The sequence below is a fragment of the Heterodontus francisci genome, chromosome 11 (genome assembly GCF_036365525.1).
Source record: "Heterodontus francisci isolate sHetFra1 chromosome 11, sHetFra1.hap1, whole genome shotgun sequence".
In the NCBI taxonomy this organism is placed as follows: Eukaryota; Metazoa; Chordata; class Chondrichthyes; order Heterodontiformes; family Heterodontidae; genus Heterodontus; species Heterodontus francisci.
Genome location: NC_090381.1, coordinates 11,239,848 through 11,267,469, shown reverse-complemented (window position 1 = coordinate 11,267,469; position 27,622 = coordinate 11,239,848). Strand labels below are relative to the sequence as shown.

At 44.3% G+C, this 27,622-nt stretch overlaps 1 protein-coding gene across 1 annotated transcript in view; it reads right to left on the bottom strand.

The window, feature by feature from the left end:
* Window positions 1–4,039: 4,039 nt before the first annotated feature.
* Window positions 4,040–27,622, bottom strand: part of ryk (receptor like tyrosine kinase) — a 429,626-nt gene continuing 406,043 nt past the window's right edge. The window contains exons 14-15 of the mRNA XM_068042876.1: window positions 4,247–4,406; window positions 4,040–4,141 (exon numbers count right to left, since the gene is read on the bottom strand). Of these exons, the coding sequence (XP_067898977.1) occupies window positions 4,040–4,141; window positions 4,247–4,406 (262 nt within the window). The remainder of the gene's footprint in view (window positions 4,142–4,246; window positions 4,407–27,622) is intronic.

Sequence of the window (27,622 nt, the reverse complement as noted above, 5' to 3'; positions counted from 1 at the left end):
ATGATGTTCGTTTTCTTGAGGCTGATGGTTAGGCCAAATTCATTGCAGGCAGACGCAAACCTGTCGATGAGACTCTGCAGGCATTCTTCAGTGTGAGATGTTAAAGCAGCATCGTCAGCAAAGAGGAGTTCTCTGATGAGGACTTTCCGTACTTTGGACTTCGCTCTTAGACGGGCAAGGTTGAACAACCTGCCCCCTGGTCTTGTGTGGAGGAAAATTCCTTCTTCAGAGGATTTGAACGCATGTGAAAGCAGCAGGGAGAAGAAAATCCCAAAAAGTGTGGGTGCGAGAACACAGCCCTGTTTCACACCACTCAGGATAGGAAAGGGCTCTGATGAGGAGCCACCATGTTGAATTGTGCCTTTCATATTGTCATGGTCAGAGCCTCCGCTGTTTCTTCTCTTGCTTTGCTTAACAGCCGAGGATACATTTCCTCTGGGTTCTGGGGATTTATCCACTTTCAAAGATGTTAAACCCCTGAATACTTAATCTCTCACTGCCCTTTTTTCAGACATGTCTCAGTAGCAGCTATAATATCAGTGTCAATCTGTGCTCTCAGCTCATCTGCCTTATTCCCTTGACTTCTTGCAATGAAGTATATGCCATTTAGCACTGCCAAACTCCCTTGTTGTCTATATTCTAGCCTTTGTTTCCTCTGCTTTCTGATCATACTCACTAATTTTCTGTTTTCCATTTCCAACTATTCTTCTCTCCCTTCTAAATCTTTTCTCAGGTTCCCATCCTTCTGCAAGCTAGTTTAAGCCCTCCCCAACAGCTCTAGCAAAATCCCCTGCAAGGATATTGGTGCCAGCGCTGTTGAGTACAACCTTTCCAGCTTGGACTGGTTCCACCTCCCTAGAAGCGGTTCCAAAGCCTCAGGAATCTGAAGTCCTCCCACTTGCACCATCTCTCCAGCTATGTGTTGATCAGCTCTATTTTAGTTTAGAGGTACAGCACTGAAACAGGCCCTTCGGCCCACCGAGTCTGTGCCGACCATCAACCACCCATTTATACTAATCCTACACTAATTCCATATTCCTACCACATCCCCACCTGTCACTATATTTCTCTACCACCTACCTATACTAGGGGCAATTTATAATGGCCAATTAACCTATCAACCTGCAAGTCTTTGGCATGTGGGAGGAAACCGGAGCACCCGGAGGAAACCCACGCAGACACAGGGAGAACTTGCAAACTCCACACAGGCAGTACCCAGAATTGAACCCGGGTCGCTGGAGCTGTGAGGCTGCGGTGCTAACCACTATTTCTATTCCTATTACTTTTCCTATTTCTGTACTCACTAGCATGTGGTACCGGGAGTAATTCAGAGATTATTATCTTTGAGATCTTGCTTTTCAATCTCTCTCCTAGCTCCCTAAACTCTGCCATCAGGACCTCATCCCACTTTCTGTCTATGCCATTGGTGCCAATAAGGACCACGGCCTCTGGCTGTTCACCCTGCCCCCTCAGAATGTCCTGTAGCTGCTCAGTGATATCCTTGACCCCGGCACCAGGGAGGCAATATACCATCCTGGAGTCATGTCTGCAGCCGCAGATGCGCCTGTCTGTTCCCCTCACTATTGAATCCCCTATCCTATTGCTTTCCACTCTTCCTCCTTCCCCTGTGCAGCTGAACCACTGCCTGCACTCGCCAGCGGAACCACCACTCTCACCAGTATAATAAAAGCAAAATACATCAGATGCCTGAAATCTGAAATAAAAACAGAAAGTGCTGGAAATAGTAGGTCTGGCAGCATCTGCGGAGAAACAGAGTTAATGTTTCAGGTCTCTGACCTTGCATCAGAACACGACTGTTGATAGGTATGCAGCAATGGGGACACAGGGCTAAGTTGCACCATGTCAGCAAGACAGATTCGATGGTTCAGTTATTACTTTCCTATCCGTTATTTTCATAAATTCATAAGAGGATCATAGCTGAGGCTGAGCTTTGGTTTTTCCTTACTCTACATATTTGCAATTTTAACCGAAATTCACTGCATAATATTCAGGAGCATGAACAGATATTTTTCTCTCAAACAAAAACAAAAACAAAAAGTGCTGGAAATACTCAGCAGGTCTGGCAGCATCTGGGGAGAGAGAAGCAAAGTTAACGTTTCAGGTCTGTGACCTTTTATCAGAACTGGCAAAGGTTAGAAAAGAATTAGGTTTTAAGCAAGTGAAGGGGAGGGGGTGGGGGAGAGAACAAAAGGGGAAGGTGTTTGATAGGGCAGGAGAGATTAAATAACAAAGCTGTCCTGGGGCAAAGGCAAAGCGTGTGTTAATGTGATGAAAGACAAAGCATTAGTCCAGAGAGACTGTTAATAGTGGAATAATGAGCAGCTCTGACTAAATGAAAAGCAGGCACATGGTTAAAAAATAAAATATTAAAAAAAGACCAGTCATGCTCTGAAGTTATTGAACTCTGTTCAGTCCACAAGGCTGTAGAGTGCCTAATCAAAAGATCAGGTGTTGCTCCTCGAGCTTGCGTTGATGTTCACTGGAACACTCTAGCAGGCCAAAGACAGAGGTGTGAGCATGAGAGCAGGGGAGAGTGTTGAAATGGCAAGCAGCTGGAAGCTCGGGATCATGCTATCGGACTGAGTGGATGTGTTCAGCAAAGTGGTCACCCAATCTGCGTTTGGTCTCCCCAATGTAGAGGAGACCACATTGTGAGCAGCGAATGCAGTATACTAAATTGAAAGAAGTACATGCTTCACCTGAAAGGAGTGTTTGAGGCCTTGGACAGTAAGGAGAGAGGAGGTGAAAGGGCAGGTATTACACCTTTAGTGATTGCATGGGAAAGGGACGAGGTGTCGGGGTAATGGAGAAGTGGATCAGGATGTCGTGGAGGGAACGATCCCTTCGGAATGCTGACAGGGGAGGGGAGGGGAAGATGTGACGGGGAAGGGAAGATGTGACGGGTGGTGGCATCGTGCTGGGCGTGGCGGAAAGGCGGAGGATGATCCTCTGGATGTGGAGGCTGGTGGGGTGGAAAGTGAGTACAAGGGGAACCCTGTTGCGGTTTTGGGAGGGAAGGGAGAGGTGAGGGTAGAGGTGCGGGAAATGGGCTGCACACAATTGGAGGCCCTGTCAACCACAGTGGGGAGGGGAAATCCTTGGTTTAGGGAAAAGGAAGACAGATCAGAAGCGCTGTTGTGGAAGGTTGCATCATCAGAGCAGATGTGTCGGAGACTGGGAAACTGGGAGAATGGGTTTATAATGAATATTAGTGGACAGCCGATCCCCAGAGATGGAGACAGAGAAGTTGAGGAGGGAAGAGAAATGTTGGAGATGGACCATGTAAAGGTGAGAGAAGGGTGGAAATTGGAAGCAAAGTTGATAAAGTTTTCCAGTTCGGGGCAGCAGCAGGAAACAGCACCGATACAGTCATCAATGTACTGGAAAAAAGAGTTGGGGAAGGGGGCCTGAGTAGGGCTGGAACAAGGAATGTTCGACATATCCCACAAAAAGACAGGCAGAACTAGGAGCCATGTGGGTACCCATAGCAACACCTTTTACTTGAAGGAAGTGAGTGGAGTTGAAGTGAGTGGAGTTGAAGGAGTTGTTTAATGTGAGACCAAATTCAGCCAGGCGGAGGAGGGTGGTGGTGATGGGGACTGGTTGGTCCTCTGTTCAAGGAAGAAGTGGAGAGCCCTCAAACCGTCCTGGCATGGGATGGCAATGTAGAGAGATTGGACGTCCATAGTGAAGAGCAGGCAGTTTGGGCCAGGAAACTGGAAATTGTCAAAATGCGCAGGGTGTCAGAAGAGTCACGAATATAGGTTGGAAGAGACTGGACCAGTGGAGAAAAGATAGAGTCAAGATAGGGAAAAATAAGTTCAATGGGGCAGGAGCAGGCTGACACTATGGGTCTTCCAGGACAGTCCTGTCTGTGGATTTTAGGAAGGAGGTAGAAGCGGGCTGCCCGGGGTGGTGGGACTATGAGGTTGGAAGCTGTAGAGGGAAGATCTCCGGAGCAGATGAGGTCAGTGACAATCCTGTGGACATTTTTCTCCCAAACTAGCTTACTGTAGGGTCAGAAATACTTCACGGCATAGGAATATGGGACCTTCCATTCTATATGGGTGAATATCATACTGGACAGTGAATTTACCTTCCAAGCCAGGGAATGTGCTCTCTGGAAATTATGTTAACCATGAAGTTATCTCCACTATTACTGGGAAATTTAAGTGTGTTTACATTTGAATACTGGTTTAGTATGTATCCTAACGGAGTTGCTTACCACATCACTTGCACTGGAAAATTCATTGTTGACAAGACTTTCAAGTGCCATCCACCGAACAGGTCTATTCTCATTGTCCCCCAAGCAGTGGTAGTCCATAGGGAAGAGATCCCTGGAGAGAGCATTGTCTGTAATCTTCACTTGAAGGCCATCATCAATTCTAGGATGAATGCAGAATTGTAATAGGGAAGTGAATTATTAACTGGAACATATAAATACACAAAGATGTAAATTACTAAGTCAGAATAAGTAAAATATGGTACATCATCAGTTTCTCAAAGCGAACACAAAGGAAATAAATCAGAAAATCTATTCAGTGAGTGTATGTGCACGGGTCAAGTCCAGGGGTAAGTGAACATTCTAATGCTGGCACACACTTCATTGCACTTAAACAAACCATCATCTGAAATGCAGATATTTTGAACAAACTGTACAAAACACAGATTTTCATTTCTACAGTATTAGAACATTGTGGTTACTGCAGACCAATAGCTTATGCCAGCTACTTTTCCAAATATCTACTTTATAGTTTGTCACTGTCAAGACTACAAAAAAAAGTGTTAACCTCATTTGAAACATGGATTTTTGTGGGCTCCCTTCAACATAAGGGTGGAAAGAAGAAAACACATTTCATTGCATTTTTTTATTCATTCAACGAATGTGGGCATTGCTGGCTAGGCCATCATTTATTGTCCATCCCTAATTGCCTTTGAGAAGATGGTGGTGAGCTGCCTTCTTGAACTGCTGCAGTCCATGTGAGGTAGGTACACCCACAGTGCTGTTAGGAAGTGAGTTCCAGGTTTTTGACCCAGTGACAGTGAAGGAACGGTAATATAGTTCCAAGTCATGATGGTGTGTGACTTGGACGGGGACTTGCAGGGGCTGGTGTTCCCATGCATTTGCTGCCCTTGTCCTTCGAGGTGGTAGAGGACGCGGGTTTGGAAGGTGCTGTCGAAGGAGCCTTGGTGCATTGTTGCAGTGCATCTTGTAGATGGTACACACTGCTGCCACTGTGCTGGAGTTGGTGCTGGAGGGAGTGAATATTTGTGAATGGGGTGCCAATCAAGCGGGCTGCTTTGTTCTGGATGGTGTCGAGCTTCTTGAGTGTTGTTGAAGCTGCACCCATCCAGGCAAGTGGAGAATATTTCATCACACTCCTGACTTGTGCCTTTTAAATGGTGGACAGGCTTTGGGGAGTCAGGAGAAGAGTTACTCGCCGCAGGATTCCTAGCCTCTGACCTGTTCTTGTAACCATGGTATTTATATGGCGGTGCCAGTTCAGTTTCTGGTCAATAGTAACCCCCAGGATGTTGATAGTGGGGGATTCAGAGATGGTAATGCCATTGAATGTCAAGGGGAGATGATTAGATTCTCTCTTGTTGGAGCCTGGCACTTGTATGGCACCAATGTTACTTGCCAGTTATCATCCCAATCCTGGATATTATCCAGGTCTTTCTGCATTTCTACACAGACTGCTTCAGTATCTGAGAAGCCACGAATGGTGCTGAACATTGTACAATCATCAGCGACCATCCCCACTTCTGACCTTATGATTGAAGGAAGGTCATTGATAAAGCAGCTGAAGATGGTTGGGCTGAGGACACTACTCTGAGGAAGTCCTGCAGTGATGTCCTGGAGCTCAGATGATTGACCTCCAACACCAACAAACATCTTCCTTTGTGCTACGAATGACTCCAACCAGCAGAGAGTTTTCTCTCTGATTGCAATTGACTCCAGTTTTGCTAGGGCTCCTTGATGCCATACTTGGGACAAATGCTGCCTTGATGTCAAGGGCAGTCAACTCGAGTTCAGCTATTTTGTACACGTTTTGAACCAAGGCTGTAATGAGGTCAGGAGCAGAGTGGCCCTGGCGGAAACCAAACTGAGCGTCACTGAGCATGTTATTGCTAAGCAAGTCCCACTTGATAGCACTGTCGATGACACCTTCCATCACTTTATTGATGATTGAGAATAGACTGATGGGGCGGTAACTGGCCGGGCTGGACTTGTCCTGCTTTTTGTGTACAGGACATACCTGGGAAATTTTCCACATTGCCAGGTAAATGCCAGTGTTGTAGCTGTTCTGGAACAGCTTGGCTAGGGGCACAGCAAGTTCTGGGGCACAGGTCGTCAGTACTATTGCTGGAATACTGTCAGGGCCCATAGCCTTTGCAATATCCAGTGCCTTCAGTCGTTTCTTGATGACATGCAGAATGAATCGAATTGGCTGAAGTCTGGCATCTGTGATGCTGGAGACTTCAGGAGGAGGCTGAGACGGATCATCAACTCGGCATTTCTGGCTGAAGATTGTTGCAAATGCTTCAGCCTTGTCTTTTGCACTGATGTGCTGGGCTCCCCCATCATTGAGGATGGGGATATTTGTGGAGCAACCTCCTCCAGTTAGTTGTTTAATTGTTCACCACCATTCACGGCTGGATGTGGCAGGACTGCAGAGCTCAGATCTGACCCGTTAGTTATGGGATCGCTTAGCTCCGTCTATTGCATGCTGCTTACGCAGTCTGGCATGCAAGTAATCCTGGGTTGTAGCTTCACCAGGTTGACACCTCATTTTAAGGTATGCCTGGTGCTGCTACTGGCATGCCCTCTTGCACTCTTCATTGAACCAGGGTTGGTCTCCCAGCTTGACAGTAACGGTACACTGGAGGATGAGGTTACAGATTGTGGTTGAGTACAATTCTGCTGTTGCTGCTGATGGCCTACCGTGACTCATAGATGCCCATTTAGCACGGTGATAGTGCCATGCAACACGATGGAGGGTATCCCCAATGTGAAGACGGGACTTCGTCTCCACAAAGACTGTGCGGGTATCACTCCGGCCAATACTGTCATGGACAGATGCATCTGCGGCAGGCATATTGGTGAGGACAAGGTCAAGTATGTTTTTCCCTCACCACCTGCCGCGTACCCAGTCTAGCAGCCTTGTCCTTTAGGACTCAGCCTGCTCGGTCAGTAGCGGTGCTACCGAGCCACTTTCGGTAATGGACATTGAAATTCCCCACCAGAGTACATTTTGCGCCCTTGCCACCCTCAGTGCTTTCTCCAAGTGATGTTTAACAGCTGAGGGAGGGCAGTAGGTTTCCTTGCCCATGTCTGACCTGATACCATGAGACTTCATGAGATCTGGAGTCGATGTTCAGGAGTCGCAGGGCAACTCCCTCCCTACTGTATACCACCGAGCCGCGACCTCTGCTGGGTCCGTCCTGCCGTTGGGACAGGACATACCCGGGGATGGTGATGTCGGTGTCTGGGACATTGTCTGTAAGGTATGATTCCGTGAATATGACTATGTCAGGCTGTTGCCTGACTAGACTGCGGGACAGCTCTCCCAACTTTGGCACAAGCCCCCAGATGTTAGTAAGGAGAACTTTGCAGGGTGGACAGGGCTGGGTTTGCCGTTGTCTTTTCCGGTGCCTCGGTCAAAACCGGCTGGTCTGTCCGCTTTCATTCTTTATTGACTTCGTAGTAGTTAGATACAACTGAGTGGCTTGCTAGGCCATTTCAGAGGGCATGTAAGAGTCAACCACATTGCTGTGTGTCTGGAGTCACATGTAGGCCAGACCAGGTAAGGACGGCAGATTTCCTTCCCTAAAGTACATCAGTAAATCAGATGGGTTTTTACAACAATTAACAATGGTTTGATGGCCATCATTAGACTAGCTTTTCAATTCCAGATTTATTAATTGACTTCAAATTCCACCTTCTGTTGTGGTGGGTTTTGAACCCATGTCCCCAGAGCAATACTCTGGGTCTCTGGGTTACTAGTCCAGTGACAATACCACTACGCCACCACCTTCCCCTCCCCATACACGAACTTATATTTAGATAGCACCTTTAATCACAGAATCACAGAATAATACAGTGCAGAAGAGGCCCATCGAGTCTGCACCGATACATTAAAACACCTGACCTGTCCACCTAATCCCATTTGCCAGCACCTGGCCCACAGCATTGAATGTTATGACGTGCCAAGTGCTCATCCAGGTACTTTTTAAAGGATGTCAGGCAACCTGCCTCTACCACCCTCCCAGGCAGGGCATTCCAGACCATCACTACCCTCTGGGTAAAAAAGTTCTTCCTCACGTCCCCCTTAATCCTCCTGCCCCTCACCTTAAACTTGTGACCCCTCGTAACTGACCCTTCAACTAAGGGGAACAGCTGCTCTCTATCCACCTTGTCCATGCCCCTCATAATATTGTACACCTCGATCAGGTCACCCCTCAGTCTTCTCTGCTCCAGTGAAAACAACCCAAGCCTATCCAACCTCTCTTCATAGCTTAAATGTTCCATCCCAGGCAACATTCTGGTGAATCACCTCTGCACCCCCTCCAATGCAATCACATCCTTCCTATATTAAAATAAAAGCAAAATACTGCGGATGCTGGAAATCTGAAATAAAAACAAGAAATGCTGGAATCACTCAGCAGGTCTGGCAGCATCTGCGGAAAGAAAAGCAGAGTTAACGTTTCGGGTCAGTGACCCTTCTTCGGAACATCCTTCCTATAATGTGGCGACCAGAATTGCACACAGTACTCCAGCTGTGGCCTTACCAAAGTTCAACTCCAACGTGACCTGCCTGCTTTTGTAATCTATGCCTTGATTGATAAAGGCAAGTGTCCCATATGCCTTTTTCACCACCCTATTAACCTGCCCTTCTGCCTACAGAGATCTATGGACAAACATGCCAAGGTCACTTTGTTCCTTGCAACTTCCCAGTGTCAGGCCATTCATTGAATACTTCCGTGTCACATTACTCCTTCCAAAGTGTATCACCTCACACTTTTCAGCGTTAATTCCATCTGCCACTTTTTTGCCCATTTGACCATCCTGTCTATATCTTCCTGTAACCTAAGACACTCCACCTGTTAACCACTCAGCCAATCTTTCTGTCATCCGCGGACTTACTGATCCTACCCCCCACATAGTCATCTTTGTCGTTTATATAAATGACAAACAATAGGGGACCCAGCACAGATCCCTGTGGTAGGCCACTGGACACTGGCTTCCAGTCACTAAAACAGCCCTGTCATCACTCTCTGTCTCCTACAGCTAAGCCAATTTTGAATTCACCTTATCAAGTTACCTTGTATCCCATGTGCATTTGCTTTCTTGATAAGTCTCCCATGTGGGACCTTGTCAAAGGCTTTGCTGAAATCCATGTAAACTACATCAACTGCACTACCCTCATCTACACACCTGGTCACATGTTCAAAAAATTCAATCAAATTTGTTAGGCATGACCTCCCTCTGACAAAGCCATGCTGACTATTCCTAATCAAATTTTGCCTCTCCAAGTGCAGATAGATTCTCTCCTTCAGAATTTTCTCCAATAGTTTCCCTACTACTGGCGTGAGACTCACTGGTCTGTCGTTCCCTGGCTTATCTCTACAACCTTTCTTAAATAGTGGGACCACATTAGCTGTCCTCCAGTCCTCTGTCACCTCCCCCGTGGCCCCAGAGAGGAATTAAAAATTATGGTCAGAGCCCCTGCAATCTGCACCCTCGCCTCCCACAGCATCCTGGGACACAAATCGTCCAGACCTGGAGATTTGTCCACTTTTAAGCCTTCCAAAACCTCCAATACCTTGTCACTCCCTATGACAATTTGCTCAAGAACCTCACAGTCTCTCTCCCTGAATTCCATATCTACATCCTCATTCTCTTGGGTGAAGACAGATGTGAAGTATTCATTCAACACCCTAACAATGTCCTCTGGCTCCACCCACAAATTTCCCCCTTGGTCCCTAATGAGTCCTACTCTTTCCCTGGTCATCCTCTTCCCATTGATTATACTTATAGAATATCTTGCGATTTTCCCTACTTTTCCCAGCCAGAGCTTTCTCATATCCCCTCTTTGCTCTCCTAATTGCTTTCTTAAGCTCCATCCTACACTTTCTGTACTCCACTAATGCTTCTATTGATTTGCTCTCCTTGTTTTTGCTAAAAGCCTCTCTTTTCCTTCTCATCATACCCTGAATGTTTCTGGTCATCCATGGTTCTCTGGGCTTGTTGCTCCTACCTATTACCCTTGAGGGAACATGTTGGGCCTGTACCCACCCCATTTCCTTTTTGAATGCCCCCCACTGCTCTTCTGTTGATAATGTAATGAAATGTCCCAAAGCGCTTCACAGGAACATTATAAAACAAGACACCGTGGCACATAAGAACATATTAAGTTATTATTAGGATATTAGAAGCTTGGTTAAAGAGGTAGAGTTTAAGGAGTGTCTTGAAGGAGGAAAACAAGATGGAGAGGTGTAGGGAAGGAAGTCCAGAGCTTAGGGCCTAGGCAACGGAAGGTGTGGCCATCAATGGTGCAGTGATTAAAATTGGGGATAATCAAGAGGCCAGAATTAGATGAGCGCAGATATCTCGGTGGGGCTGGAGGAGATTACAGAGATTGGGGGTGGGGGAGGGGAGGGCTGTGGGCGAGGTCAAGGAGGGATTTGAAAACAAGGAAGAGAGTTGTAAAATCAAGACGTTGCTTGACCAGGAGCCCCCAATGTAGGTCAGCGAGCACAGGATCCAGTATTGGGTGTTGGAAAAGCAGTCAATAATTTTGCAACAGTGGAGGAGCTGAGAAAGAGGTGCTGGTGAACTAGAGCTGGGTGTCGTCGGTGTACATGTAAAAACTAATGCTGTGCTTTTGGTTGATGTTGCTGAGGAGCAGCATGTAGAAGAAGGCAGGGGCCAAAGATAGATTCCTGGGGGACACCAGAGGTAATGGTGCAGGAGCAGGAAGAGAAGCCACTGCAAGTGATTCTCTGGCTATGATTAGATAGATAAGAACAGATCCAGGTGAAAACAGTCCCACCCAGCTAGACGACAGTAGAGAGGCATTGGAGGAGGATGGTGTAGTCAACCATATCAGGGGCTGCCGACAGGCTAAAAAGGATGAGGAGGGAAAGTTTACTGTTGTAACAATCACATGGGATGCTATTTGTGACTTAGAATTGTCAAGACCGAGGTGGGGAAAGTGCACCGTTTATTCTAATTCCACTTCTCCACGGGTCACAACATATATTTAAATTTTTCCAACTTAGCGATACAGTCAATCATTTACTATTTTTATCCCAGAATAAAACACACTAACCAGGTTTTTTTAATAAACAAATAAATTAGTTTATTATAAAACAAGTCTTAACCAGTAATGAAGTAAAGCATAAACACACAGATTGAAATATTAAAGTTTCCTTTTTACCTTAGCCCCTCACACTCTCTCACTCGCACGCACACACCCCGGTTAACTGGAAAAATAAAGGGATTTTTGTTTTTAAGAATAAAAACAAGAAATGCTGGAAATACTCAGCAGGTCTGGCAGCATCTGTGGAGAGAGAAGCAGAGTTAACATTTCAGGTCAGTGACCCTTCATCAGAACTGACAAATATTAGAAATGTAAAAGGTTTTAAGCAAGTAAAGCTAATGCTAACTCTTTCACCACGTCATTAACATACTGTTTACCTTTGTTCCATTACCCTCTGGTCAGTTATTCTCTGCGACCTAGTCCTATCAACACCTTCGCTTTTGTTATCTCTTGCCCCACCCCCCACTTTACTTGCAGAAAACCTTTTACATTTATAATATTTGTCAGTTCTGATGAAGGGTCACTGACTTGAAACGTTAACTCTTCTTCTCTCTCAACAGATGCTGTCAGACCTGCTGAGTATTTCCAGCATTTCTGGTTTGTATTTCAGATTTCCAGCATTTGCAATATTTTGCTTTTATTTGTTTTTAAGACCTCTATTACAGACAAAAAAACACTTGGGTTGAATACTTGCGCATTCTTGAAGAAACAGCAGATGAGATATGTTGTGTTCCAAAACTGGTACACAGTCTGGCCTCCGAGTACATGTAGACAGATCACTGGGATCTTTTAGATCTTTTCAGGCGGTGTTGAGAATTAACTTAACAGGCTTTTCTTCAAAGACAGGAGACAAGATGAGTTGACACAGTGGACTTCTCAGGGTCTTTTAAAGAGGTGCTGGAAAGCTGAGCTGGGTTCTGGTCTTCTCTCCCGTGGGAATTCTCTTCTCTCCTTGGAAGTTGCCTTCTCTCCTAGGAAGATCTCTCCCTTTTTATATAGTTCAACCCCAACTCAAACGCGAAACTGACAAAAGGAGGTCAACCTTTTGACCTCCATCAATCTTGACCTGTCACTTCTGCGGAAACAATTTCTTCAGGTGTCCAAAGTTTTCTGTTGTTTATTGAGCTGCAAGTCAGGTGGTTTCCCTGAAAGTCTCGTTTTCCTCAAGACCTCTCAGTGCCCCCTTTAAAAAATTCTTCCTGGGACTGTTTTTCAAATTCATACTGTCATAGAGAGATACAGCACCGAAACAGGCCCTTAGGCCCACTGAGTCCGTGCTGACCATCAACCACCCATTTATACTAATCCTATATTAATCCCATATTCCTACCACATACCCACCTTCCCTCAATTCCCTTAGCTATACTAGAAGCAATTTACAATGGCCAATTTGCCTATCAACCTGCAAGTCTTTGGCATGTGGGAGGAAACCAGAGCACCCGGAGGAAACCCATGCGGTCACAGGGAGAACAGGGAGTCGGGTGCTCTGGTTTCCTCCCACAGCCAGACTTGCAGGTTGATAGGTAAATTGGCCATTGTAAATTGCCCCTAGTATAGGTAAGGGAATTGAGGGAAGGTGGGTATGTGGTAGGAATATGGGATTAATATAGGATTAGTATAAATGGGTGGTTGATGGTCGGCACAGACTTGGTGGGCCGAAGGGCCTGTTTTAGAGCTGTATCTCTAAATAAATAAATAAAAGGGAAACATCCTTTCCACATCCACCCTGTCAAGACCCCTCAGGATCTTATATGTTCCAATCAAGTCGCCTCTTACTCTTCTAAATTCCAACGGATACAAGCCTAGCCTGTCCAATCTTTCCTCGTAAGACAGCCCACCCATTCCAGGTAATAGTGTAGTAAACCTTCTCTGTACTGCCTCCAACACATTTACATCCTTCCTTAAATAAGGAGACCAGTACTGTACACAGTACTCCAGATGTAGTCTCAGCATTGCCCTGCATAGCTGAAGCATAACCTCTCTCCTTTTGTATTCAATTCCCCTCATGATAAACGATAACAGTCTGTATCTCTAAACTAAACTAAACTAATTACATGCTGTATACTAACCTTTTACGATTCATGCACTAGGACACCCAGATCCCTGTGCATCACAGAGCTCTGTAATCTCTCACCATTTAGATAATATGCTTCTTTTTTATTCTTCCTGTCAAAGTGGACAATTTCCCACTTTCCCACATTATACTCCATTTGCCAGGTCTTTTCCCACTCGCTTAACTTATCTATATCCCTCTGAAGTCCCCTTATGTCCTCTTCACAAGTTACTTTCCTACCTATCTTTGTGTCATCAGCAAATTTATCAACCACACCTTTGGTCCCTTCATCTAAGTCATTTACATAAATTGTAAAAAGTTGAGACCCCAGCACAGATCCCTGTGGCACACCACTCGTTATATCCTGCCAACCAGAAAATGACCCATTTATGCCTACTCTGTTTCCTGTTAGCTAACCAATCTTCTATCCATGCCAATATGTTACCCCCAACACCATGAGTTTTTATTTTCTGCAACAACCTTTGATGTGGCACCGTATCAAATGCCTTCTGGAAATTTAAGTACAATACATCCACTGGTTCCCCTTTACCAACAGCATATGTAACTCCCTCAAAGAACTCCAATAAATTTGTTAAACATGATTTCCCTTTCACAAAACCATGTTGACTCTGCCTGATTACCTTGAATTTTTCTAAATGCCCTGCTCGAACTTCTTTAATAATAGCTTCTAACATTTTCCCTAAGACAGACGGCCTGTGGATTTCTGCTTTCTGTCTCCTTCCCTTTTTGAATAAGGGAGTTACATTCGCTATTTTCCAATCTAACGGAACCTTCCCCGAATCTAGGGAATTTTGGAAAATTAAAACGAACGCATCAACTCTCTCACTAGCCACTTCTTTTAACACCCTAGTATGAAGTCCATCAGGACCCAGGGACTTGTCAGCCCGCAGCTCCAACAATTTGTTCAGTACCACTTCCCTGGTGATTATAATTTTCTTGAGTTCCTCCCTCCCTTCCATTTCCTGACTTACAGCTAATACTGGGATGTTACTTGTATCCTCAATAGTGAAGACCGATGCAAAATATCTGTTCAATTCATCTGCCATCTCCTTATTAGCCATTATTAATTCCCCAGACTCACTTTCTACAGGACCAACGCTCACTTTGTTAATTCTTTTCGTTTTTAAATATCTATAGAAACACTTACTATCTGTCTTTATATTTCTAACACGCTTTCTCTCGTACTCTACTTTTACCTTGCTAATCAATCTTTTAGTCACTTTTTGCTATTTAATATATTCTGTCCAATCTTCTGACCTGCCTCCCACCTTTGCGCAATTATAGGCTTTTTCTTTAAGTTTAATACTATCTTTAACTGTTTTAGTTAACCACGGATGGCGGTTCCCACCTTTGGAATTTTTCTTTCTCGTTGCAATGTATCTATTCTGTATATTCTGAAATATCTATTGATCTCTTTCTTGAATATACTCAATTACTGAGCCTCCGCACCTCTGGGGTAGAGAATTCCAAAGATTCACCACTCTCTGAGTAAAGAAATTCCTCATCTCAGTCCTAAATGGCTTACCTCTTATTCTGAGACTGTGTCCCCTGGTTCCAGACCTCCCACAACCAGGGGAAACATCCTTCCTGCATCTATCATGTCAGGCTAATTATAACAATATTAGACAGGAACTGAAGAATTTAGATTTGGGCGGCTGTTTGAGGGTAAATCAACATCTGACATGTGGGAGTCTTTCAAACGTCAGTTGATTAGAATCCAGGACTGGCATGTTCCTGTGAGGAAGAAGGATAAGTTTGGCAAGTTTCGGCAACCTTGGATAACGAGGGATATTGTGAGCCTCGTCAAAAAGAAAAAGGAAGCATTCATAAGGGCTAGAAGGCTGGGACCAGACAAAGCCCTTGAGGAATATAAAGAAAGTAGGAAGGCTAAAAGGGGTCATGAAAAGTCATTAGCAAACAGGATTAAGGAGAATCCTGTTTTTATACGTATATAAAGAGCAAGAGGGTAACCAGGGAAAGGGTTGGCCCACTCAAGGACAGAGATGGGAATCTAAGCGTGGAGCCAGAAGAAATGGGCGAGGTACTAAATGAGTACTTTGCATCAGTATTCACCAAAGAGAAGGACTTGGTGGATGACGAGTCGAGAGAAGGGAGTGTAGATAGTCTGGGTCATGACGTTATCAAAAAGGAGGTGGTGTTGGGCGTCTTGCAAAGCATTAAGGTACATAAGTCCCCAGGGCCTGATGGGATCAACCCCAGAATACTGAGGGAGGCAAGGGAAGAAATTGCTGGGGCCTTGACAGAAATCTTTGTGTCGTCATTGGCGACAGGTGAGGTCCCAGAGGACTGGAGAATAGCCAATGTTGTTCCTTTGTTTAAGAAGGGTGGCAAGGATAATCCAGGAAATTATAGGCCGGTGAGCCTTACGTCAGTGGTAGGGAAATTATTAGAGAGGATTCTTCAGGACAGGATTTACTCCCATTTGGAAACAAATGAACTTATGTGAGAGGCAGCATGGTTTTGTGAAGGGAAGGTCGTGTCTCACTAATTTGATTGAGTTTTTTGAGGAAGTGACAAAGATGATTGATGAAGGAAGGGCAGTGGATGTTATCTATATGGACTTCAGTAAAGCTTTTGACAAGGTCCCTCATGGCAGACTGGTACAAAAGGTGAAGTCACATGGGATCAGATGTGAGCTGGCAAGATGGAAGATAGAACTGACTCAGTCATAGAAGACAAAAGGCAGCAGTGGAAGGGTGCTTCTTTGAATGGAGGGCTGTGACTAGTGGTGTTCCACAGGGATCACTGCTGGGACCTTTGCTGTTTGCATTATATACAAATGATTTGGAGGAAAATGTAGCTGGTCTGATTAGTAAGCTTGCGGACGACACAAAGGTTGGTGGAGTTGCGGATAGTGATGAGGATTGTAAGAGGATACAGCAGGATATAGATTGGTTGGAGACTTGGGAGGAGAAATGGCAGATGGAGTTTAATCTGAACAAATGTAAGATAATGCATTTTGGAAGATCTAATACAGTGGGAAGTATACAGTAAATGGCAGAACCCTTAGGAGTATTGACAGGCAGAGAGACCTGGGCATACAGGTCCACAGGTCACTGAAGGTGGCAACGCAGGTGGATAAGGTAGTCAAGAAGGCATACGGCATACTTGCCTTCATCAGTCGGGGCATAGAGTATAAAAATTGGCAAGTCATGCTGCAGCTGTACAGAACCTTAGTTAGGCCACACTTAAAATATTGCGTGCAATTCTGGTCGCCACATTACCAGAAGGACGTGGAGGCTTTGGAGAGGGTACAGAAGAGGTTTACCAGGATGTTGCCTGGTCTGGATGGCATTAGCTATGAGGAGAGGTTGGATAAACTCGGATTGTTTTCACTGGAACGACGGAGGTGGAGGGGCGACATGATAGAGGTTTACAAAGTTATGAGCGGCATGGACAGAGTGGATAGTCAGAAGCTTTTTCCAAGGGTGAAAGAGTCAGTTACTAGGGGACATAGGTTTAAGGTGAGAGGGGCAAAGTTTAGAGGGGATGTGCGAGGCAAGTTCTTTACACAGAGGGTGGTGAGTGCCTGGGAGGCATTTGCTGCCGGGGAAGGTGGTGGAAGCAGGTACGATAGTGACGTTTAAGAGGCATCGTGACAAATACATGAATAGGATGGGAATAGAGAGATACGGTCCCCGGAAGTGCAGAAGGTTTTAGTTTAGACAGGCATCAAGATCGGCGCAGGCTTGGAGGGCCGAATGGCCTGTTCCTGTGCTGTACTGCTCTTTATTCAAGCCTGTAAGAATTTTGTATTCAATGAGATCATCTCTCATTCTTCTAAACTGTAAGAGAATATAGGCCCCGTCTCCTCAATCTCTCCTCATAGGACAATTCTGCCATCCCAGGGTTCAGTCTGGTGAACCTTTGTTGCACTCCCTCTATGGCAAGTATATCCTTCCTTAGGTAAGGAAAACAAAACTGTAAACAATACTCCAGGTGTGATCTCATCAAGGCTCTATACAATCGAAGACCTCATTACTCCTGTACTCAAAACCTCCTGCAATAAAAGCCAACATACCATTTACCTTCCTAAATGCTTGCTGCACCTGCATGTTATCTTTCAATGACTTGTGAACAAGGACACAAAGGTCCCTTCCTGATATCTGACCGTTTAAGAAATACTCTGCATTTCTGTTTTCATGTTAAACAGGCAGATATCTGGTCACCAAAATGAGGAAGCCGATGACAGTCTCTGATCCACAATTGTTTTATTGTCAATTCATAGTTCAGTCCAAACATCAGTTCCCACTCTTCCCTCTGGACTAACTCTCTGTCCAGAGGCAACTCCCCAATGGGACAAAAAACCAGCCCTTAAATGCAAAACTATAAATGAGCATCACCTGTTCTCTATTAACACTGAAATGAGTACGTTTAATTAAAGGGACCAACAATTTCAATATTGTCATTTCCCACCAAAGTGAATAACTTCACATTTTTTCACATTATATTCCATCTGCCATGTTCTTGCCCACTCACTTAGCCTGTCTAAATCCCAGTGAAGCCTCTTTGCATCCTCCTCACAACTCACCTAGCTTTGTGTCATCAGCAAACTTGGAAATATTATATTTGGTCGCCACATCCAAATCATTGATTTTGATTGTGAATAGCTGGGGCCCAAGCACTGATCCTTGTGGTACCCCATTAGTCACAGCCTGCCACCCGGAAAATGACCTGTTTATTCCTATTCTCTGTTTTCTGTCCATTAACCAATTCTCAATTCATGCCAGTATATTACCCCCAAGCCCATGTGCTCTAATTTTACTTACTAACCTGTGTGGGACGTTATCAAAGCCTTCTGAAAATCCAAATACACCACATCCACTGGTTCCCCCGTCTCTATTCTGCTAGTTATATCCTCAAAGAACTCCAACAGGTTTATCCAACAAGATTTCCCTTTCATAAATCCATGCTGACTCTGCCCAATCCTACCATTATTTTATCAGTATCCTTTATCATATCCTTTATAATAGATTCTAACATTTCCCTACTGATGTCAGACTAACAGGTCTGTAGTTCCCAGTTTTGTGTCTCCCTCCTTTCTTAAATAGTGGGGTTACATTTGCTACCTTCCAACCGGCAGGAACTATTCCATAATCTATAGAATTTTGGAAGACGACCACCAACGCATCCACAATCTCTCATTCAACACTCTGGGATGTAGACCATCGGGTCCAGGTGATTTAACAACTTTCAGTCCTATCTAGGGGATTTATCAACTTGAATGGCCACTGGAAGGAAATAAACTTGCAGGGCTACGGGGATCGTATGGGGGAGGTGGGGCTGACTGGATAGGTCCATGGAGAGCCTGCATAGACTCGATAAGCAGAACTGCCTACTTCTGTGCCGTAAATGACTCTATGATTCTATTTATTCTAGGTCGTTAAATTGGAAGGCCTGGAGGATTCCTAAAGCAAACTCCCTACCGTCCGGTTAGTTAATACTGAAATGCTAGGGAAATTGGAAAATGTACTCTCCTGTTTAAATGCAGAACAGCTAAGTGACCTAACAAGGCTGCTCACTGCGTTTAAAGGCATCTTCAGGGACAAACCAGGGTGCACAACCCTAACCCTACATGATGTAGATGTAGGAGAGACCCCTCCCATGAAATAAAATCCCTATCGCCTCGGTCCCAGGAAACTAACCCAAGTTCGGGAGGAAATTCAGTATATGCTGGAGCACAAGCTGACTGAGCCCAATCAGAGCAATTGGAGTACCCCAGTAGTGCTGGACCCAAACTCGATGGCTCAACAAGGCTCTGCATTGATTACAGAAAGATGAATGCAGTAACCACAGCTGTTTCCTACCCAAATCCCCGCCTGGAAGATAGAGTAGGAAACACCACCTACATAACCAAAATAGACTTGTTAAAAGAGTACCGGAAGGTTCCCTTAACCACCTGAGCTGAAGAGATCTCAGCTTTTGTCACCCCAGATGGCTTATTCCAGTATAATAAAAGCAAAATATTGCAGATGCTGGAAATCTGAAACAGAACCAAAAAGTGCTGGAAATACTCAGCAGGTCTGGCAGCATCTGTGGAGAGAGAAGCAAAGTTAAAGTTTCAGGTCTGTGACCTTTCATCAGAACTGGCAAAGGTTAGAAAATAATTAGGTTTTAAGTAAGTGAAGGGGAGGGGGTGGGGGAGAGAACAACGGGGAAGGTGTTTAATAGGGCAGGAGAGATTAAATAACAAAGCTGTCCTGGGATAAAGGCAAAGCGTGTGTTAATGCTTGTGGTGAAAGACAAAGCATTAGTCCAGAGAGACTGTTAATGGTGGAATAATGAACAACTCTAACTCCATGAAAAGCAGGTACATGGTTAAAAAATAAAATATTTTAAAAAGGCCAGTCTGCTCTGAAGTTATATAACTCAATGTTCAGTCCGCAAGGCTGTAGAGTGCCTAATCAGAAGATCAGGTGCTGCTCCTCTAGCTTGTGTTGATGATCACTGGAACACTGGAGCAGGCCAAAGACAGAAATGTTGGCATGAAAGCAGGGGGGAGTGTTGAAATGCCAAGCAATTGGAAGCACGGGGTCATGCTTTACAAAAGCACGTTCAGTCCAAAAGCATCTCTCCCCCACTCCCCCGCCCCCTTTACTTGCATAAAACCTAATTCTTTTCTAACCTTTGACAGTTCTGACGAAAGGTCATAGACCTGAAAAGTTATTGCTTCTCTCTCCCCAGATGCTGCCAGACCTGCTGAGTATTTCCAGCACTTTTTGTTTTTGCTTGTCTTATTCCAGTGCCGGGTGATGCCCTTTGGATTAAGAAATGCCCCAGCCACCTTCCAAAGGCTCATGAACCAGGTAAGGGCTAGCCTGCCCAACTGTGTAGTGTACCTGGATGATCTGTTTGTGTACAGTGACACCTGGGGGAACCACTTAGACCGGTTAGAAGCCCTCTTCTGAAGGTTACAGTTGGCTGACCTTGTGGTAAACCTTGCAAAGAGCGAGTTTGCTAATGCTCAAGTAGCCTACCCAGGGCATACTGTGGGTCAAAGGAGAATGTTGCCCAGAGAAGCAAAGGTACAGACGCTGATAGATTTTCCCTCCCCTGCGACCAAACGGGAAATAATGCGAGTTTTGGGAATGTGTGGGTTTTACCGCAAGTTTGATCCAAACTTCAGCACTATTGCAAAGGACTGTGAGGAGGGAGACAAAATGGCTGCATTTCCCCACAAGAACCAAGACCCAGGAAGGTTAAAGGAACTACTTGTTCTTTTCATTTTTAGCAAGAGAGAAATACTACTCACTGCTATGTTTGAATCACTGAGTGACTGTCATGTGACAAGCCCCTCCCTATCTGTGGTTTTAAGCTGGTGTTTTTCTCTGCAGCTGAGGAGAAGCAACTGGACTCTGAACATGAGCAAACCCTAAAATAAAAGCAAAATATTGCAGATGCTGGAAATCTGAAATAAAAACAAGAAATGCTGGAAATACTCAGCAGGTCTGGCAGCATCTGTGGAGAGAGAAGCAGAGTTAACGTTTCAGGTCAGTGACCCTTCTTTGGAACTGTTCCAAAGAAGGGTCACTGACCTGAAACGTTAACTCTGCTTCTCTCTCCACTGATGCTGCCACACCTGCTGAGTATTTCCAGCATTTCTTATATTTATGTGAGCAGACCCTAAGTGGCGGTCCCTCTCTCTCTATTCCAATTTGAAAACTTTCAAATCCTGCCTGTTGACTGACCACCTTTGCATACTCCAGCTACAATCAGAAACCCCATTGGATGAAATTATCCACATCACTATCTCCAAAAGACTTGACGAATCAGTGATCTGTCTCTTCAAACTAAAAGCCTCAGGACCACCTAATTCTGCTAGAAGCCAGCCGAATCACTAAACTTCACAGATCGTATTTTTTTTTTATTTTTATGGACTCGAACTCAACCAATCTATCTTTTCCCACTATGTAACCTATTTGTGTGTGTGTAAACCTCTAGTGTGTGTGCATGTGTGTGTGTGTGTGAGAGAGAGAGAGAGAGAGTGAAAGTTGGTGCATTGTTTATTACTTTGTTCGTTCAGTTTAGGTACAATAAAGTTAACCTCTTTCTTCGTTAACTCAAGAAAACCTGTCCAATTACTTACTTTCTAGGATCATAACAAGAAATAATCAAAAATTTACTGAATTGGCCAGTACATCCACTTCAATAAAGAATTAAACCTGTTGTGGTCAAACAAGGAGAGGGAAAAGAGGGAAGCCCTTCAACCCCTCAACACTTGACTGTAACAACTCTTAAGTATTTTAGCTTTGCCCTGTGCCTCTAAGTATATATTACCCTCTTTGTTTCTAATAGGCCCCAGTCCACCTCCTATTATCTGTTCACTGCTTACAAGCTGGTGGAAGATATTTGGGTTCCCTCGTGCACAGCTGTCAGGCTTGCAGCAGGCAGGGGAATAACTTTGTTGGTTGAGGCAGAAATTTTTTCGGGTCATGGGGATTTTGCGCTGAACCCAGCCAGGGCATTTTTTTGTTGTAGAACTGCTGCCTCCCTGGTCATTCTGCTGGCCCTCTTGTTCTCCTCGACAAGGCAGCGCAGGCCAGATCATGGTTGCTGCTTGCCTTTGCCTCTGGTGCCAGGCAGGCAGCTCCTGCCACCTGCAGGCACTTGGTGCCACTAACTGGGTGCCGAGGTTGCCTCCTGCCCAATTACCATTACCATTTGAAGATCCCATTGCGAGAGCGACACAGCTGAAGCACAACATGATCGGACAAAGTCAACACAGATTTACAGAAGGGAAATCTTGCTTGACAAATCTTCTAGAATTTTTTGAGGATGTAACTAGTAGAATAGATAAGGGAGAACCAGTGGATGTGGTGTATTTGGACTTTCAGAAGGCTTTCGATAAGGTCCCACATAAGAGATTAGCATGCAAAATTAAAGCCCATGGAATTGGGGATAAGGTACTAACATGGATAGAGAACTGGTTGGCAGACAGGAAACAAAGAGTAGGAATAAACAGATCTTTTTCCGAGTGGCAGGCAGTGACTAGTGGGGTACCGCAAGGATCAGTGCTAAGACCCCTGCTATTCACAATATATATTAATGATATAGATGAGGGAATTAAATGTAATATATCCTAGTTTGCAGATGACACAAAGCTGGGTGGGAGTGGGAGCTGTGAGGAGGATGCAGAGAAGCTCCAGTGTGATTTGAACAGGTTGAGTGAGTGGGCAAATACATGGTAGATGCAGTATAATGTAGATAAATGTGAGGTTATCCACTTTGGTGGCAAAAACAGAAAGGCAGATTATCTGAACGGCGATAGATTGGGAAAGGGGGAGGTGCAGCGAGACCTGGGTGTCCTTGTGCACCAGTTGCTGAAAGTAAACATGCAGGTGCAGCAGGCAGATAAGAAGGCAAATGGTATGTTGGCCTTCATAGCGAGAGGATTCAAATACAGGAGCAAGGATGTCAAGGCCTTGGTGAGACCACATCTGGAGTATTGTGTGCAGTTTTGGTCTCCTTATCTGAGGAAGGATGTTCTTGCTATGGAGGGAGTGCAGAGCAGGTTCACCAGACTGATTCCTGGGATGACAGAACTGACATATGAAGAGAGATTGAGTCGATTAGGCTTGTATTTGCTAGAGTTTAGAAAAATGCGAGGGGTCTCACAGAAACCTGCAAAACAGTAACAGGACTGGGTAGACTAGATGCAGGAAGGATATTCCCGATGGCGGGAGAGTCCAGGATGAGGGGTCACAATCTAAGAATAAGAGCTGAGCCATTTAGGACTGAGATGAGGAGGGATTTCTTCTCCTGGAGAGTGGAGAACCTGTGGAATTCTCTATTACAGAAAGCAGTTGAGGCCAAATCATTAAATATATTCAATTAAGAGTTAGATATAGTTCTTAGGGCTAAAGGAATCAAGGGATACAGGGAGAAAGCGGGAACAGGGTACTGAGTTTGGATGATTAGTCATGATCGTATTGAATGGCACAGCAGGGTTGAATGGCCTACTCCTGCTCCTATTTTCTATGTTTCTATGGGGTTGGGACATGGAAATCATCCGGGCGTTGGCTATCATTCTGGTGAATCTGCACTGCAATTCTCCACCTTTCTCCCCCAAGACCAATGTATCTTTCCAAAGGTGCAATGCCTAGAACAGTATTCCTGATTGGGTCTAACCAGAGCTTCATACAACGGTAGCATAATTTCCACCCTTTTTATTCAAGCTCACTTGAAATAAAGGCCAATATTCTACCATTATCCTTTCAAATTATTTTTGTACCTGTCCACTAGTTTTCAGTGATGTAGATGGTCCCCTAAATCTCACTGCTCTTCCACAGTTCCTAGCTTCTCACCATTTATAAAGTACTCTGATCTATCTTACATGCAAAGTGGGTGGCCTCACACTTCCTCCACATTAAACTCCGTCTGCCAGTTTTGCCCACTCACTTAATCCATTACTGACCCTCTGCAACCTCCTACTCCAAGCCACACTATTTACTATGCTACCTAACTTTGTGTCGGCAGCAAACTTGGATCTATGTTTCTATTCCTTCGTTTAAGTCATCTATAAAAATAGGAAAAAATTGTGGTCCAGTACATATCCCTGGGGGCCAAAACTAGTCACATTCTGCCAATGAGCATACAAAACCATTATCTCTACTCTGTCTCCTGCCTCCTAACCAATTCCCATACAGACAATAATGGATAGGATAAGATCCTCTGGTCCAACCAGCCTGTCCCACACAATTGTCACAATATATACACTCCCCAACACACCCAAAACCACATGATCTCTTGGGAGATGCAAAAACACAAATTAAAAATCCAGGTCAACTTGGGGCGAAAACAACTGGGAGATTCCTCTCTGACCCATCTATGTGATTGAAACCAGTCCAGAAGATCAATCAGGTCCTGAATTCCCTACCCTTCGCAAAATGTGATGTCTGCCCAAGCGAGAAACAGAACAGCTCTCGCTCGAAGGAATTCAGTGAGTCAGAGTCCACTGCACAAGACACAGCCTCTTCTACCGATCCACTATTCTCAGGAAACGAAACACCTCCTGACATCTAGCCTAGGTCTGGCCTTGCACAATTTAAAATTGTGACCTCTGGTCTTTGCTCAACTGTTTAATTGGAACAAACTGTGAACTGAAACATAATCTTCATTATATAAACATCAATCAGATCACCCCTAAGTCTACACTTCTCTAAAGTGGACAGTGCCAACTCTTCAGCTCGTTTTGATAACTAAGCTACTTTATATTGTGAATTAACTTAGTGCTCCTTCTCTGCACCCTTTTCAAAAACCTCAATATCACACACCATGCCAGGAAACCAAAATTGGATACAGTATTCTAAATGAGACCCCACCAAGGTCTTGTACACAGACAAAATAGTATGCCTCGTCTTATATTCAACTGTCTTATGAATGTACCCAACACCTTATTTGCTCTGGCTATTGCTTCATGGCATCCTTCACATACCTTTAGAGTTGTATGTATTAGAATGTCCAGATTTCTTTCTTTCTTCACCTTCTTTAGTGCTGTGAGTTGCCTCCAATTCTATGTGCTCTCATTTTTGTTAACACTGTTTTGCATGGAGCCTTATCGAATGCCTTCTGGAAGTCCATATAAATAACATTGATAGACACTCACTTAAATGCCACTTCAGTTACCTTCTCCAAAAATTCAACCTAGGTTCCTTAACACATGGCTTAACCATTACAAATCTAGAAATAAAAGTAAAATACAGTGGATGCTGGAAATCTGAAATAAAAAGAGTGCTGGAAATACTCAGCAGGTCTGGCAGCATCTATGGAGAGAGAAGCAGAAGGAGTTCTGATGAAAGGTCACTGACCTGAAACGTTAACTCTGTTTATTTCTCCACAAATGCTGCCAGACCTGCTGAGTATTTCCAGCACTTTCTGTTTTTATTACAAATCAAGGTTGGTTCTTTCTGATCAGTTCATACGTATCTAAGTTACTCTGTACCTAATAACAACTTAAGCTGATCCTAACTCCCCAATAGAAGCCTCTTAAATTTCTACGCGTCTAATTTGGCATTTGGAAATGATATTTATTTTGCACCTTTCATGTTATCAGAATGTCCCAAAGTATTTCACAGACAATTAATTACTTTTGAAGGGGAGTGAATGTTGTTTTCTAGGCAAATATGACAGTCCAGTTATGCACAGCAAGGTTCCACAAAGAGCAATGAAATGAATCTGTTTTGGTGCTATTGCTTAAGGGATGAATAGTGATCAGGACAACTTGCTGCTTTTCTTCAAAAGTGCTATGGGATCATTTACGGTCACCAAAACAGATGGACAGACAGTGACTTAGTTAAACATCTGATCCATAAAAGGGCATGTTTGTCAATGCAACATGCCTCAGTACTTACTTAAGTGTGCCTAACTCTTGACTCAAAAGGCGACCGCACAATCACTCAGCCATAGTTCTTCAGTATAAATTTGGGTCCTTTCATGTTGTTTGTGACAAACTATCTTTATCAATATGTAAAATTCCATTAGTTCACCTGACAAAATCATAGAATGGTTACAGAACAGCTAGTCCCACTTCCCCACCTTTTGTGACAAGCACCTTTAAACTGCTGTACCAAAGAGAAAACTCGAGCACATTGGAAGCAGTGAAGATCATTGACGTCACTTCATAAGCACTACGTGCCCAAAAAGCAGCATCAGTTAACAAAAACAGGGAAGTGAGGATGTTAAACTGGACCACCCAGAACTGCATGAAGTAAATGAAAAGCACATTGCTGTAATTTCAGGAGCATTACTCCTTGCCAATTCTACCCAATCATGCACAGGATGTTTTGGCTCTCGGAACTCAATACAATCTTCTGACTGTTACAATAATAGAGAAAACAAACAATGGAAAAAGAATTAGGAACAATTGGCTTGCATGTGACATATTAACTGTTGTGTTATATGGCAGGGGTTTGCAATCCTTTTACTTCTGAGGCCCCCTTCCCTTTTTTTTGTAAAAAGATTACTTATACAATTCAACATATATATTTATTATTTTTATTTTACTTAACTTGAAACTTGTTGCTCGTGCTTATTTTCAAATCATTTTGTGGCCTCACCTATCTCTGCATCGATAACCTCCTCCAGCCTCTACAATGACCGGAAGTTACTGCACTCCTCCAATGCTGAACTCTTGTCCATCCTGGATTTTCATCACTCCACCACTGGCATCTGTGCCTTGAGCCAGCTATTCACAAAGCTCTGGAATCCTTCCCTAAGCCTCTTTGTCTCTTCTCCTTTAAAACACTCCTTAAACCTACCTCTTCAAATAATCTTTTGGTTACCTCTGCTCATAGTTTGACACTGAAACACATAAGGAGCAATGCTTTGATAACAATCATGTGAAGTGCCTTTGGATGTTTTACTATGTTAAAAGATGTTATGTAAATACAAGTTGCTGTTCTTGAGGCTGTAGGCATTCTTGGGATTTTGCAGACAGTGTGGGAGGTTAGTTCAGTGACAATAGCAGAATTGCCCCACAATAGACAAAAAAATTGGTTTAAATCAATTGCAAATTATTCACCAGACATGACTGATCGTTCACCATTCACCACTGATTATTTTCTGACTGTGTCAAGTCTCACTGAACTGCCCTGCAATATAATCCCACCCTTGGGAAATGCCAACTCGTCTTTTTACTCCATCTGTTTCTGCAACTTTAAAACCTACTCGATAGAATATAAATTCGCTTGAATTTCTCAAAGATTTTCCTCCATTGTTTTGAGCAACTTCCCTTGTTCCCGGAGATCTCTAATTAAATGCTGCTTTCTCAGTGAGAATTTGGTGACTCAGTGACAGGCATTCCGATTCCCTGGATCACTTTAACAAAGTCCTGCCTCCATCACTCTGAATGACTGGGGCGCAGGCCAATTCACTTCCCCGGGAGTTCATCAATGGGCCAGAAATTGGCCAATCAGGGCAACTAGAAGGTAGGATTAATGAGGATTATTTCAGTTCAAAGAGGCTCACACTTGGAACTCACTCATTCAAAGAACAGTACAACACAGGAACAAGCCATTCGGCCCTCCAAGCCTGCGCCGATCTTGATGCCTGCCTAAACTAACACCTTCTGCACTTCCGGGGCCCATAACCCTCTCTTCCCTTCCTATTCATTTTTTGTCAAGATGTCTCTTAAACGTCGCTATCGTACCTGCTTCCACCACCTCCCCTGGCAGCAAGTTCC